At 54.2% G+C, this 15,668-nt stretch overlaps 1 protein-coding gene across 2 annotated transcripts; it reads left to right on the top strand.

The window, feature by feature from the left end:
* The first annotated feature begins 6,286 nt into the window (after positions 1-6,286).
* On the top strand, positions 6,287-15,209 carry Gatd3 (glutamine amidotransferase class 1 domain containing 3). 2 transcript variants are annotated; one of them, XM_005323441.5, is made up of 7 exons: positions 6,288-6,542; positions 6,695-6,747; positions 8,988-9,101; positions 9,688-9,807; positions 12,325-12,417; positions 13,671-13,827; positions 14,426-15,209. In XM_005323441.5, exons 1-7 carry the CDS (start codon positions 6,381-6,383, stop codon positions 14,552-14,554), a joined length of 828 nt encoding a protein of 275 aa, XP_005323498.2. In that variant the 5' UTR covers positions 6,288-6,380; the 3' UTR covers positions 14,555-15,209. The 2 variants fall into 2 exon arrangements, with proteins under 2 accessions (XP_077900879.1, XP_005323498.2); XM_078044753.1 differs by having other exon boundaries at positions 6,287-6,542; positions 13,671-15,209.
* Positions 15,210-15,668: the final 459 nt, after the last annotated feature.

A 15,668-nucleotide genomic window follows, 5' to 3' on the forward strand; every position in this document is an offset into this window, starting at 1 on the left:
TCAGAGCTGCTGTGCCAGCCTGCACGGCCACACAGTGCCACCCCCGACTAGCGGAGGACACAAAACAAAATACAGACACAACTTACCTTTACACAAGCTTCAGGACGGCTTCCCTGGCTCTCAGCCTCAGGTTCCCAAAAAGGGAGAGCAAGAGAAAGTCGCGAGAGAGCAAGCGAGTCAGCTTTTCTTGGGGACACACTGTTCTTAGAAGGTTCCATCCATAAAAGGGCAGAAAGGGGTAGGATTTCAAGGGAACGGGTGAGTGTAACTCAACGCCAGGGGCACTCCTACAAAGAAGACAGTCTTGCTCTCCGAGCTGGGTCAATGCCCAAGCCGCAACAAATGTGGTCAGAGACTGGTGCATCAGGCCTGGAAGGCGTGGTCATTCAAAGCTGCAGCTCCCCACATATTTCCCCTTCTTTCTTTGAAAAAGCAGGTGATGAGTCCCTAGATTCTTGTCCTGAAGGCACGACATCTTGTGATTACAACATAAGAGAGAATTAGTAGCAAGGAGAACAGTACAAGGATGTACCATGCAGAGTGTTTAAGAATGCTTCCAGGGTTAAAGCCACTTAACTCTCGAGGTATTTGATCAGTTAAAGAAGTAGGATCCGAAAAATCAATCTTACTCTTTTGTATATCTTGGTATATAGTAATGTAACTCCAAAAGATCCAAGCTGCTCTTATTATTCTGCCAAATACCTAACAAATGGTTTCTAGCCTTCTCCCAATCCCACTGGGGAGCACTGTATTTGGCACCACTAATACACACACAGTCAGCGTGATGTTTGAGCCTTTCCTTGAATTTCAAAGCTGAAAGTTCATTATCAATATTTATGACAGTAGCCTCGAAGGCATTTAGCTTAGTCACAATCCTTTTATCAATATTTGATTATGAAGAGTTTTGTAAGTGTTCTTAGTCAAATTATTAAGAAAATCTGTATGTTGAATATTTTGAGATTGGCCACCGAAGCTGTGACCATGGAAGCAATAAATGAAACTAAGGCAACTACTCCCAATACTCCAAGTCCAAGAGCACATTAGGTCTTGCTAGCTGGGCTTGTGCCTGTTGTAAGACTTGGAAACCAGCCTCAGCGTACCCTGGCTCTGAAGTATCAGCTGGCAATGAGAGCAAACAGGGCTGATGACATATTGTATTTGCGCTCCTTTCCCTCTACTATATCTGGTGATACAGTGAGTAAAATTACAGTTATTACATGCTACAAGATATCTATTCTTTAACTTTCACATTTCTAGTAATTAAAGGAGATTGGACACAGGCTGTAACAGTAACCCTCCTTACAATTTTTGCCTACAAAGTCTGGTAAAGATTTGTCAGTAAAATGTAAAAATTCTGAGGCAGCAATTAAGCACCAGACATCTTTCTGAATGCCACCTTTTCTGCAGGTCAAGATGTTACTAAAATTTTCCAGGGGTCATGGCAGCACCCTTGCATAAATGCTTTTTGTCAAATCTAGGAGGTCTATTTCTAGACACCTTATACTGTACTGGGAAAGTATTTCTACAATCCATCCACTTAGGAAAGATACCAATTTGTATTGCAGAACAGTTAGGACAGTGAGGTATTCTTGGACATTCTGCTGAAATGATTGGCTTGTTATGAGAAAATTCCATTTTAATAACTGATCTGATTTAATGCTTTGAGTCTCTGGGGATAGTACGGTTAGCTGGTCTAGGTCCCCCAACTGCTGTCTTTTCCTCAAAGGATACTTTTGGACAGCCAGCATGTTTATCATGGGACCAACACCTAGGAAATTGAGCACTATAGCCAGATAAGTAAATCCAGTCATGTGGGTGACAGTGATATGGGTGTCTGTAAATCCTCCCATCGTGTATGAGTCATTAGTAAATACTGGGATGGATTCTCCAGTCCACACCACTGGGTGTACAAGAGGTGGATCTGGAAAATATGCCCAACAGGTTTCTCCCTGATTCCCCTTTACCTCACAGCTCGGTAGAGCTAGTATTGTGGCGAGCATCATAGTTAGAGACCTAGTTTTTCCTTGCTGCGGAGTCATTTGCTCAGCCTGCAGCATCAGACTCTTTAGCTGTTTCCATGAGGGTAGCTTCACTATTGGGTCTCTGGGCCATCTTCTTTCCCCTCTTCTTTTGAATTCCTCTTATTGGGGGGAGATAGGTCTGGTGGCTCTGGATCGATCCTCAGTTGTTTCAATCTTTGAATCTTGGTTCTAGGTCCTCCATGTCTGATGGCACCTTCAGGTACCCAAATAGAAAGAAAAGCACCTTCTGGGAAAATACAAACATGAGCTCTGCCCCACATAGTCACTGGATCTGGTCCTCTCCATTGGCCAGTCTGCAACTCTTCTACCCTTCCTTAAAGGCCTATTGCTGTGGAAGACGTGTTGCTCAGCTGCAGTGCGACCTTCTGAGTCACAGTTTAGAAAGTTAACAGCATGATTGAGGTTATTTGGGGGGTTCTAGTCCCATCTCCCCCTTTCTGTTTTTGTGATTATAGCTTAATAGATAAATGAGCTTATTCGACAATAGCTAATCTGATCGTAAACTAGCAGATCATAATTTAGCTGCCTCTTCAACTTGGCAAAATCTCCAGTTCCAGTTAACATCTCTAGAGGGGCTTCAAAGCCTTGCCTGCAGTTTCTCTCAGCCTGTTCGGTGCAATAATTGGTCCAGTTGGGCTGCCACAATAAATAACCCCCCCCCCCAAAAAAAGGCATGCTTTAGCCAGTGTAATCCAGTCATTCAGGGGCAGAGGCTCACTACATAAAGACTCGAGCAGGCTTTGAACAAATGCTGAATTTAGACTGTAAGTACAGCAAGAATTTTTGATTTCTTCAGAGTTTTAAAAGGAACCACAGCGTGCACATGGACACATTGGTTTTGCTTGTTGACCTGCTCAAAAACTGGGAAAAGCTGAAAACCTGCAACGTCCTCCCCGCCTCCATTGCTGTCCTAAGGCCACACTGGCGTGGCAAAAGTGTGGCTACAGTCAGTTATTGAACCTCCTTCTCCTGGAGGAGAGTGGCCAGATCAGAATGGTGGACGCAGGGCCCTCCCCCAGCTCAGTCTCACTCTCTGATTGGGAGTCTTCAGACTGCGGCTCAGCTTCATCAGTATCTTCTTGTCCGTTTTCCTTCCCTCCATCCTGGATCAGCCTCATGGAAACCCAATCAGGGCTGGCTTCCTCTCTAGCACATGCCCCTACCCATGAGTTCTGCTGGCCGCTGGTGAGTCACTGTCTCTGTCTGGTTCAGCTGTGACTGAACATTTGGTCTCACCCCAAGGCCCTCTGTCTGCTGTTTGTGAGCTGCAGACTGGGCGAGAATTTACTCTGCCCTCAGTTCTGCTACAGATAGAGAAAACCGCCTGGGAGCAGTTGTGGGCTGTTTTCTTGCTCCAGTCTTCTAATTGCTTTTTGCAGCCCTTTCAACAAATCTTCTGAAAACCATTGGTCTTTGTCTCGGTTATCAAAAAGACACATTTCTAGAGCAGTCAAGACTTTTTGAATATTTTCTATCGTGCCCCTGGATAGCTTGGCAGAGAGGCAGCCTTCAGGCAATTTTCTACCTGGCCTTTCCCAAGTACGCAAATCTGGCGAATCTTCTTCACAAAACCACGGGGCATGTGTCACTGCTTTTAGGAACTGAGCCAGCTGGGCCCTTTTCACCTGTTTCCCTCTCTGGTTAATTAAAGTGTCCAGGATCATCAGATAAATCTTTCTGAAAATGTGCAGTTGCCAATAATAATTTTTAAACGTCCTTGGCTCTCAATTTGTCTGCTTTTTTCACAACCCCCAAACACCACAATTCTCTGAATTTCTTTCTTTCATTTTTTAATATTTATTTTTAGTTTTCGGCAGACACAACATCTTTGTTTGTATGTGGTGCCAAGGATCGAACCCGGGCCGCATGCATGCCAGGAGAGCGCGCTACCGCTTGAGCCACATCCCCAGCCCAATTCTCTGAATTTCTAAAGCATGCTCACCCAAGTCTACTTCCAAATTCACCCCCCCCCCAATGTCCCTGTTTGGGCGCCACCTGCCACTCCCCACCAGTATGGGCAGCTGAACTAAGGTCACTTGTGTGAATTTGTAGGGACACAGACACAACTTTATACAAGCTTCAGGACACTTTCCCTGGCTCTTGACCTCAGTCTCCCAAAAAGGGAGAAAAAGAGAAAGTCATGAGAGGCTGGAGAGAGAGAGAGAGAGAGATAGAGCTATTGAAAGCTTAATTCTTGTGGGGGACACTGTTCTTAGAAGGTTCTATCCATAAATGGGCAGAAGGGGCAGGGCTACAAGGGAACAGGTGAGGGTAACTCAACCCCAGGGGTACACCCACAAAGAAGACAGCCTTGCTATCCAAGCTGAGTCAACACCCAAGCCACAAAGAGTGCAGTGATTGGTCAGCCTGATGCATCAGTATTGGAAGGCATGGTCATTCAGAGTGGCTCCCCACAACACAGAAGGGGACACCATTCCCCAATGCAGTGCTTCACCCTTGTAGCATATGTATGCTGTCTACCAGGACCAAACAGCCTCTTTGCCAGCAATGAGATCCAGGTCAGTGGATGGTGCACCCAAGCCACCTCTTCTAGTTGCTGGAGCTGATAACATGCCCACCTGCCTCCAGCTGGTGCCACACCACAGGTTGGGGAAGATGATTCATGTGACACCCAGTATGCTGGGAGCTGCTACCACCAGACCATCATTAGACTCACAGGGTATTCTAACCCAAGTGCTTCAGCCACCTGCACTTACACAGAAGCTTGCAGATTAGAAACAAAGCGCTCAGGCCTGGTAATACTGGTTTTGATCCTATATAATCTCTGCAATACAGACTGGAAAATAGGATCCCTTGCTATTACCTGCCCTATATAGGATTTCTAGGCTCCCTCCTCACCTGAGGCTTTTGGTGATATCCATGTCCAGTGACTAGCTGAGCAGTGCTCTGGGTGACATGCTAGAGGTGGAGCTCAGCAATAGGGCCCAGGAGCCTCTGCCCTGTGTCCCAAGCCTGTGGGTGGGGCTCTGGTCTCCCAGACCCACTGAATCAAAGTCTGCCTCGCCTTGCACATGTCCTGTTCTTAGCACCCATCTGTGGTAGTGAACTCTGCCACGGTTACCTCATCTTTTTTTCCTTTTTCTTTCTTCTTTTTGTTTGTTTGTTTATAAGGCTGGGAATGGGACCCAGGGCCATCCTAGGCATGGATGCATGCTAAGCAAGCACTCTACCTCTTAGCTGTACCCCTATCCTGGTGATAACCAAAATGGATGCATTTTGAAGTTTAATTCCTAGGAGCAGGACTATTTCCACTATTTGCTCCCTCATCCCCTTTCTTCAATGTGATCTATCCAGGTATCTCTGCCTCACACTGCTACTCCCTAGTGACCATCTCCCTGCCTGACTGGCCCCACTGACTCCCCACACCCAGTATAAACTGGGCAGATATGCCACAATGGCAATTGGAACTTTGGCCTGCTTGCTTTAAGCCACCAGTTAACTCCCCCGATGGAAGTCTGTGGCCCTCGCCACAACTGACTCCACATGGGCTGCTCTCCCTGCATTTGTAATAATCTTTATGTGCGTTTGGCTGCCTAATCACAAAAGGGATAGGTGCCTTCCATCCTGGGACCCTAAATGAAATCAACACTCCCAGCAGTTGGTGTCATGTGCCCTAGGAGCCATAAGAAGCCAGCACACTCCAGGGAACCTTCCCCAGCAGCAGGAGAAGGTTCCAAGGGGCTCTTCAGGTCCCTGCCCCAGAAATAAGGAAGTCGGAACAGAGGCCCAAGAGTAAGGAGTGGAACTTTCCGAGGGCATGTCCCCCATGCCTCGTGCTTGTTATTCTAGACCCCCAATCTTGTAGAGTTTAACAGTAAGTCTTAATGACGGTCACTTTAGGATAGGAAGGACCGTGGGTGAAATCACTTGGTGCAGAGTCCTCCAACAGCGAGCATCCGGTAAATGCGGGAGAAGGCTGCTGCCCAGCCTGCCCCGCCATCCACTGCGGGCCAGCGGAAAGCGGCCACTAGCGGGGACTCAATGGGGTCACAACTGGGAGACGCGGGCAGCAAGCGCGAGAGCGGGTGGACACAAACTAGGTGTGCGCGGCTACTCTGGGCACGGCGCTGAAGAGTTACAAGACAGTGACCCGTGCCCAGGAACAAGCGCATACCACCAATGGGGCGGCCTAAAGCCGGCGGAGCAGCGCTCCCAGGGCCACTGCGCAGGCGCGCGCTCAGAGGGGTGGAGCGCGAAGGAGCTTGGCCACTGCGCAGGCGCACTCGGGATCCGCCCCACGGCGCAGCTGCGCAGCTCCGGATACTGCGCAGGGCTCCGCCACGCGTGACCCGCCGACCCTGAAGTCTCTGCGCTGTCATGGCGGCCGTGAGGGCCCTAGTGGCCCCGAGGCTGGTGGTCGCCTCCGCGTTTGCGCCGTTCCCCGAGCTCCTGCGGCCGATGTCTCTCTGTGGGCTGGCCCCCTCCCCGCGCGCGGCCCTCCACGGCTCGGCGCCGCGCCCCGGGGCCAGGGTTGCGCTAGTGAGTGCGGCTCCGCCGGCCGAGCTCGCCCCCTGCCCTGCACGGTCCCCGCCGGCCGAGCTCGCCCCCTGCCCTGCACGGTCCCCGCCGGCCGAGCTCGCCCCCTGCCCTGCACGGTCCCCGCCCCCTGGTCAGCTCCCCTCTTTCTGCAGGTGCTGTCGGGCTGCGGAGTCTATGACGGGTCGGAGATCCACGAGGCCTCAGCGTAAGTCCTCAGCGGGAGCTCTCCAGCGATTTAGAGAAGCTCCTATTGTCCATACCTTTTCTTGCATTAAAAATGGCAAAAGTTGTCTTCACTTCGGTGACGTTTCACTTGCTTTTTAGTACGTATAGAAACCTGGGGATCAGGCTTAGTGCACTTGGTGTTTCCTCTGCAAGGAAGCTAACTTCATCTGTTGGTGGGGTGCAGAAGGTAATCTTCTAGTGGCCGAGGTAGTGACTGGGGGTTTTTTGCTTTGCTGGAAAAGTAGGCAGGCAGTAGGGGGCTCAGTGCCCACAGGCAGATCCCCCACCTCACTTCTGGTTCATAGGTTAGAAAGGAACGTCATCCACTAGGAGCCCCAGGCTGTGGCTCTGCAGGGCAGCCACCCTGAGGGTGCTACACTGTGCTAGCTTGGGCCTGGAGTTGGCCCAGACATAAGGAGCCTCTTGAGTGATTGAACTGGTGTGCTAAAGGGCCTGATGCCTTTCCTAATTTGGGCATGGATAGAAAGAGCAGATGAGGCAGGAACTGGCCAGTGAATGGGGATGTCCTGGGCTAATTGGCAAGGCACTGTTTGAAGCATTAAGGTGACCAAGACCAGATCTTATCTGCAGGCACTGTGTGATCTTGGGCAAGTTATGACCCTTCCTGCCTCAGTTTCCTCCTCTGTGTATGGGGGGGGGCAGTCAGAGTAGCATTCTGGGCAGGATTAGGGAACCTGGACTTGTTGGTATTTGGAATTGTGGCAGACAGAGGAAAACCCTAGCAATTCCAGTATTGCCCCCACTGTGGTCTAGTGCCCTTGGGGAGGTGGACCTCATTCTATCCTGTTCCTATGTAGCTCTGCACCTCTCCCCCACTACTCATGCAGGAAAGTTAGGGGAGATGAGGAATGGGACTTCCTAAATGGTAACCAGAGGCCCCCTCATTCTTCTGTGTTGCATACCTGCCGCTGGCCCCTCTATTACAGGGCTGGGGCCTTCCAGGAAACTGAGGCAGCACAAAGACACCCCCCCCTTCCAAACCCCGTTCTTGTGATCAAGTCAGAAAGGTTTCAGACATGCTGCTTAGGGTAACAGGAATGAGTTTACTGCAGGGTAAGAAAAGGGAAAGGGGACACTCTCAAGGGACAGAGTGGGAAGTCTCAGAGAGGAGAGGGACTAAGTACCTCTCCTGCACTCCAGTTTTATTTGGGATCCCAGGAAAGTTTCCAAGAGTCCCGCCCAGGTCCACCTCTTGACTTTTGACTGATAGCAAGGTGACATCAGACCCTTCAAGTTCCTACTGCCTTGACAACTTAGGTCACCTTGTCCTATGCTGACCAGTTCTAATTGGATTCTTAACCATACATTCTTATAGATTTTATAGTTTGGAAGAATTATTCTTATCTCCCTCAGTTTCAGAATCTGGTCTATGAAAAGGCTCACAAAAGTCTCCCCCTTCAGGGTAACCTCGGTTTCTCCCATCAATATTATCTCAGTCCTGCATTTTTAATGCAGGTAGTTTGCTGAGGAATATGTGACATAGCCTGTCCACTCAGGCCAGGCAGGGCTTCACGTAAATTGATTCTTGGAAAATAAATATGGGGCTAGGCACACACCTGTAATCCCAGTGACTGAGGAGGCTGAGGCAGGAGGATTGTGAGTTCAAAGCCAGCCTCAACTTAGCGAGATCATAAGCAACTCAGTGAAACCTTGTCTCTAGATAAAATATAAAAGGCTGGGGATGTGGCTCAGTGGCTAAGTGCCCCTGCGTTCAATCCTGGTACCAAAAAAAAAAAAAAGGAAGAAAGCATGTGGGGGTCAGCAGAGTGGGCCCATTTTATAGAATTATTTCCTAAACTTGTGCTCCCACCATCCTCTTCTGCTTGTCCCCTAACACTTGGAGGCTCATGTGGGCAGCCTGCAGGAGGTCAGATAGGTTCTGAGTGAAGAAGGGTGCCTAGGAACCTGAATGCCTCTGGGCTGTGACGCCCACCCATTCGCCACCCGGCTGCCCCCTCTTTTGTCTGAAAGCCAGCTTCTGCAGTTCTGCTGTGGTCCACCAGGGGGAGGTGAGTTGGCACCACTGGCATTTGGGTCATTAGCAAAGTGACCCTAACTTTGCAGAGCAAATATGGTATCCATAAACACTAGGAATTTTTGTCTGTCACTTAGCTGAAATCCATTTTCAGAAGCATGTTGACATGAATCTTCTGGATCGGGCACGCCCCAAGCTGTGGTCTTGTGGTTCTCTCCCTGTAGGATCCTGGTGCACCTGAGCCGTGGCGGGGCTGAGGTCCAGATCTTTGCCCCTGATGTCCGTCAGATGCACGTGGTCGATCACACCAAGGGGCAGCCTTCTGAGAGTGAAAGCAGGTGTGTCCAGGAGCACCTGCTTTGCTCGGGATATTCCCCACCCGCTATGCTTTCTGGAAGAGTGGGAGCACCTCGCGGGCTGCCTCTTGTGACTCCAGGTGCTCACGCCTTCCTTTCCACACAGGTGGTGCCTCTCAGGTGCTGCTGCTGTGTTTCCTGGGAGCCCCATTTAGGACCCCTGTCGTTTCCCCTCCTGAGACCCTGGCCCCTAAAGCCTGCACCTGCCCCACAAGCCTGGGCAGGCGGTTGCTTCCTGCCGCGACTGAGCCTCGGCTGGTTCACACCTCTGGAGTAGTAGTGCCTTCCCCACCCTCCTCTCTCCTACCTCCTGATGAGTTTCCACTCCTGGTGGCTCCTGGCTCCAAGTCCTTGGGCAGGGCCAACCTCTGACATAAATTTAGGGCCACTGGAATTCTCTCACCTCCTCTGGGTGGCCATCCTAAGTGCTGATTGACAAGCATCAAGTCTTCACACACAAACACAGCCCCTCTGTGCTGCAGGCTGCACGCAGGACGCGTCCCCATGGGTACCTGTTTTCTGTTCCTGACTGCACACTGTTCCTCTGTATCCCTCTGTTCTCTCCCAGGAACGTCTTGACGGAGTCAGCCAGGATCGCCCGAGGCAAGATCTCTGACCTGGCTCAGCTCAATGCAGCCAACCACGATGCTGCCATCTTCCCTGGAGGCTTTGGAGCTGCCAAAAATCTGTGCGTATCTAAGCTTCAGGGTCTAAGCAGCATGCACACCTGCCCTGAGCTGAAGGTCTGGCTGTGTGCCTGCCTGTGTCCAGCTCAGGGAGCCACGTTGGCCTGGGGCCCAGGTAGCATTTCAGTGAGGCGTGTCTCTTTCCCTGCATTCTCTGAGCTCTCGTGGCACCTGGTGGCCCTCTTAGCTAGGCTCCATGCTGGTGGATCTCGTCTGGGCAGAACCAGCCACTGATGCGTATTCCCTCCCGGGACCAGTTCTCTCAGAGCCTGTAGCAGGGAAAATTGGTCTCTGTAGCCCGAGAGGGAAGGGCCTTGCTTGCTCTCCTGGGCTGCTGTGTAGGAAGCAGCGTGGTGACTGAGGGCCTGGCATGCAGCCAGAGTCTCAGGCGGAGGTCCTCATCAGGTTCGCTAGAGGTCCTTTCTCTGTCCCTGGTCATTTGTGGAAGTCCTCCTGGGGCTGGCCTAGGTGTGTTGTAGCCTAGAGATGGCAATGCTGATTCTCCTGGGAGAGCCTTGAACAGAGCAAGTCCCCAGGCCATTTCCCTGGTGCTATCAAGTGCCACAGTGCCCCGTGGGAGCCAGAGTCCAGCTGCCTGCACCTCTGCCTGCCCCATGTCCAGCCCTCTGGTGCTGCACCCCCAGAGCCCGGGCCGCCCGCCCCTCGCCTGCTGATCTCTGGGTGCCCTTCGTGCTGCCCCGCCCACCTGGCTGCCCTTCCCCGTGTGTCCTCCCCCTGCATGTGGCATTCACACCTAGGTTGCAGGCATGAGGCTTTCCTGACCCACGTGTCCAGCAGGAGTCATTTGAATGTTTGAAAGCGGACTCCCCTCCACTGCCTTGACCTCCACTGAACCAGCTCCTGAGGCCCTAAGACTCTGTGCGGGAGGAGTGGGCGCACCCGGGTGCTGCAGCCAGCTGCCTTGAGGCCGGGTACCTGCTGATTGTCCTTTTCTCACTGTGGTCAATGACAAATTGACCTTTATTCAGCTGGCAACAACACAGCAACCTGGTTGGCCACTCACCTTCTGGGCACCCTGGACCTACAAGGGAGGGACAGGCCCATTGGGCCTTCCTGATACAGAAACTCAGCTCCTGGGTTCTTCCCGCTCCCACCCCTGCTGCAGCACCCACACCGCTCTCCCTCAAGGAACTGTCCTGCCTCACATGCACTCCCTGTCCCCAAACCAGGGAGCTGGTGAGTGCCCCCTGGGCAGGCAGCAGACACGTGCCTTTCCTGGATTCCCGTGTCCTTTGGTTTTGGGGACACAGCAGGGTGTGCGCATCGTCAGCTGGGTTTCCGCTTCCTACGGGACCAGTGTTCCCCTGAAAGACAGAAGAGTTCACGTGACCGTACCCCTGCCCATCGGCACCTCGCCCCATGGGTGAGAGGCCAGCGGTAGGGTCTGTTCATGCCTCCTGTGTGGCTTGCTGGTGTCCCCTGTGTTTCTTAGAAGTAAACTCTGGGGCAGTCCTCGGTGTTTGAGGACTGTGGGTCTCCGTCACACTGTTGTCTGGGCTCGCAGTCCGCTCTGGGAGACGCTGCGGTGTTCTTTGTGACCTTGTCAGGAGAAAGGTAGGCCCTCCATAGAATGGCTGCCGCTGGGCCTGCAGGGCAGGGTCCCGCAGTGACAGAGGCTCGGTGGGGATCCAGTCCCCCTCCCCCTCCTGACCTCAGGCCCTCTCTGGCCACCACTGCCAGCGCCCTGTTTACATGGGAAGCCTGCTCTGTGCTTGTGTTCCCACTGGCCATGGTCTAGTTCAGAGCTGGTTTGTAAGCTGTCCAGCACGGCCCTGCTGGGGAGGATAGGTTGTCCCTGCTGGTGGTCACTAGGTGTTTCTAGATGTTTGTTTTTAGTGGTGTTTGGAGTTACAGTTAACAGGCACACATTTAAAGGGTGAATTTGGCAAGCTCAGCACACTATGTACCCTCTGGAATAGTGGCTGCGACAGGACTCTGAGTGTCCCTCACCACCCAAAGAGTGAGGACCCAGAGTGGGAGGAGAACACAGAGCAGGCCGAGGTTCTGGAGGCAGAGCGTGGAGAGGGCGTGTGAGTGTGAAAGGTTCTGCCAGCTGCACACCCCCAGTGCAGAGGCCTCCCCAGTGGCCTGCTCTCAAAGGCAGGAAAGTGGGCATTTGCCAAAGGTCGTTTCAGTCCTTTTTGGTGAAGCAAGCATCTCTTGCTGTTTTTGGGCTAGTTGCAGTTCTTTTTCTGGAACTTTTTGGGGCTTGTGCCTGGATCCTGGAGCTGGGTGTAGTTGCAGACTGGCTCTGTCCATGCCTGGCGGCCTCCCAGCTGCCTCTTGCCTTCCTGCTGCTCTATGGGAAGCAGGAACGTGCCTGTGGCCACGTGGGCGTGGGCAGCCGTGCACCCCTGCACATCCACACACACTGCTTGCTTGGGTTGCTAGTGGGCTGAGGTGGCCCTGAGGGTGGGGTCGCACCTGGAGTGTGGATGCGTGGGCACACCATACCACGGCCTGCCAGGCCACGCTGAGAAGGCCCTCTCCTCTGGCAGGAGCACATTCGCTGTCGACGGGAAAGATTGCAGAGTCAACCAGGATGTGGAGCGGGTCCTGAAGGAGTTCCACAGAGCTGGGAAGCCCATTGGGTAGGTGCACCTGCCGCTGGACAGCCTCTGCTGGAGCCGCCCCCCTGAGCCATGGGCTCCAAAACCACTCACTTGTTGTCCTCGGGAGTCCATTTCTTTTGAGAACTGACCAGGAAGGAGGGGCTCCTCTCCTCTGGTGGGGACTTTGAGAATTATCGTGGCTGCAGCCGTGTCCCTGTCCTGACCTCCTGTCCTCCATCAGAGCAGCCCCTGAGCCTGTGCAAGCTCACCCCCCACTCTCTCACTGGTGCGGTCACAGTGGCCGGGCAGTGCTGCGAGTTTCCCTCAGGAAATCCCACGCAGCCCAGGCTCAGTGTCCCACGTGGACTCGTCCCAGTGCAGCCCACAGCTGCCACTGCACTTGCTGCTCAGTCCTCCAGCCCTGTTGCAGCTCATTCCCCGGCTGGAGGTGGTGCAGTGTGGAGGTGGCTCTGCCCGGGAGACGGCCCCTGGGCTGGGCACCCCTGAGGAGCAGAGCAAGCCCAGGTGCGCTATGGGAGGAGTGGTCAGGGTGCGGGCTGTGCGGGGACCCCAGCACTGCGACAGTCTACCCAGGGGCCTGGGGTTTCCCTGCGTTGGCTGTCTGGGGTCAGAGCTTTTTGGTGGAGAGCAGAGCAGGTCCCTTAGGGCAGGCACTGGTGCCTTAAACCGGGCCTGTCCTTGGCACCTGGCCACCACAGGAGCACTGTAGGCTCTGTCCTGGGGGTGGATGGGGCTGTCACAGCCCCTGGCCTTCTGTGCCTGGGGCCCTCTGATGCACACCAGCTGGGCTGTGCACACTGAAGGTCACAGCACAGGTCAGAGCTCAAGCAAGACTGCCAGCAGAACCTGTGTGTCCCCACGCCAGCCGTGCCCCCAGACAGGGTCTGGTTTGAGCAGTGGGTACAGATGTGTTCCCTGTTGATGAGTGGAGACCATCAACGAGGCCAGTGGCCTCGTCCATTTTCTCAGTAGGAGGACGTCTGTGTTCCTGTACGCCAGGGTTCTGGGTGTCACAGGGGCTCTGGGCGGCTGGCAGCCCCTTGGCTTGGGGGAGCTTGGCCTCACTGTGCCCTGTGGTCCTCACGGGCTGGCTCTCCCAGGACTGTCCAGTGCCTGGGTGCCCCGAGGGGTCTTTTGGCTCACGGAGAGCCCCAGGTCAGAATTATCGCGGCTGCAGCCGTGTTCCTGTCCTGCGAGGCACCGGTTTGCGGGGTATGGACAGTGCCCCAGCTCCACAGCCCCTGTGCTCACGGGGGGCTTTCTCTTTTCAGCCTGTGCTGCATCGCGCCTGTCCTTGCGGCCAAAGTGCTCAGAGGTGTTGAAGTCACCGTGGGCCATGAGCAGGAAGAGGGTGGCAAGTGGCCTTACGCAGGGACTGCCGAGGCCATCAAGGCCCTGGGCGCCAAGCACTGTGTGAAGGATGTGACCATATCCTTTTTGGTGGCTATGGCCTCTGTGGTGACATGGTGCACATGGGACACTCTTTTGGCCCTGCAGGGTCCCCTGGCAGAGGGCCTCGTCCCCAAGAACTGTACTTGCTGGTTTTGCTGTGGATGTCCTTGGCCAGGAGGGCAAGCCTAATGCCATGTGTTTGGAGGATGGGCCTGCATTGGCCAGGGAAGTCCGTGTGTCCATGCCCACTGCCCATCTGCTCACTGAGTGGTCAGTGAGCGTCCCCTGAATGGCAGAACCCTGGGTCGCCTGGTCTGTGGTCCTGAGCACGGTGAGGGGAGGTGCCTGTGGGGACCTTGGGGGCCCAGGCACCACCCGGCGGTCAGGAGGGCTGGGGCTGTGGAGAGCCTCCTCCCAGGTGGAGCGCGTTGGAGCACATTGGAGCGGTGCCTCTGGAAGCAGCTCTCTGCTCCCTGGGCTCCCAAGCTTCCTTGTCCTCTTGGACACAGGAGCTGGAAACCAGTCTTCCACCTGACCGAGGGGCCCAGCGGCCAGCAGGGGCCCCGAGGCAGGGAGGACACCTGGGGAGAGTCTGCGCCCGCCGAGGCTCGATTTTTCCTTAACTTCAGCGCACGAAGCTCACGTGGACCAGAAAAACAAGGTGGTCACGACCCCGGCCTTCATGTGTGAGACCGCCCTCCACCACATCCACGACGGGATCGGGGCCATGGTGAAGAAGGTGCTGGAACTCACAGGGAAATGACGCGGATCCGGCGGCCATCCATGACAGCTGGGCACAGGGCCAGAGCTGCCTTTCTGTTTGACTTCATGTTTTCTGCTTGAGCAGGGAGCTCTGCTGTGGGACAGGGGTCTGGCCTGAGGCTCCTCGACACAGGAGGGTGGCCAGCCACACCTTGGGCAGCTGAGCATTCCTTGTCCACCCCTGAGGAGCAAGCAGTCGCCACTTCCCCTAGCAACTGTCCCTGTCCAGGAGAGACCCTGAGGGAAATACCACGCTGTGGTCTGGGTTTGGAAGAAAACGAATTGTTATGTTACCTTTCTGATAATCAGGAGACCAGAAGTGCACGCTGATGGGTGGAGACCCTCTGGTCTCAAGTGGACGCTGATTAAGGGAGGGACTTTCTGTAGCAGGCAGTCCTTTAGCTGCAGCATGGCTCCTGTCCAAGCTGGAAACTCCTGACAGGGATGTCTGGGCCCTCTGGAATTGGTGAATGGGCTGTATCCATGAGGTTTCCTAAATCAGCCTCAGTTCTCTTAGTTTGGGGGGTAGGGGGAAATTGATGTCACTCAGCCACCCTCTGTGACTGGGTGGGTGGACTGTGGATTCCCGGGTGGCAGAAGCTCACAGGTGTGTGGAGGGGGAAGAATAAAGGCTGCTTGTGTGCTGGTGTCCTTCAGATGACTTTGGTTGGCGAAGGGCTCTCTCAGCTGGAAGTCCCAGTCTGCACACTTCACCTGGACGTCCTTCTGCTCTGTGGGCCTGAACAGACGGGCCCGGGGGGCAGTGGCTGCAGCCTGGGCTTGGTTGGTAGAGCGCTGTTTGTTCACATGTGCAGGGGGCACTAGCCAGACCCGGCCGTAGGCCCTGTGCAGAGCAAGACAGGGCCCTGGTTGTGCAGTGTCTGCACACCCCCAGCCCCCTCCCACTACAGTGCCTCTGGCCCTGGCCAGGCCCTGCTGAGCTGAGGGGAGGGGCCCTGCAGCTCCCTACGCTGCAAAACAGTTTCAGGTTCTTCTCCATGGGACCGTGATTCTTGGTGGCCTGTCTTTCCACCAGTGCTGAGCCTTGGGTGGCAGCAGGTTGGTCCTTGTGTGAGGCAGCCAAGGAGCCTTCCTGGGCTGTCCAGAGTCAGGAG

This window comes from Ictidomys tridecemlineatus, chromosome 3 (genome assembly GCF_052094955.1).
Source record: "Ictidomys tridecemlineatus isolate mIctTri1 chromosome 3, mIctTri1.hap1, whole genome shotgun sequence".
Lineage (NCBI taxonomy): Eukaryota > Metazoa > Chordata > Mammalia > Rodentia > Sciuridae > Ictidomys > Ictidomys tridecemlineatus.

Coding starts and splice junctions, on each gene's coding strand:
- Gatd3 (XM_078044753.1), top strand. CDS start 6,381: ATGGCGGCCGTGAGGGCCCTAGTGGCCCCGAGGCTGGTGGTCGCCTCC. Junction 6,748..8,987: donor GAGATCCACGAGGCCTCAGC/GTAAGTCCTCAG, acceptor CTCTCCCTGTAG/GATCCTGGTGCACCTGAGCC. Junction 9,808..12,324: donor TTTGGAGCTGCCAAAAATCT/GTGCGTATCTAA, acceptor CTCCTCTGGCAG/GAGCACATTCGCTGTCGACG.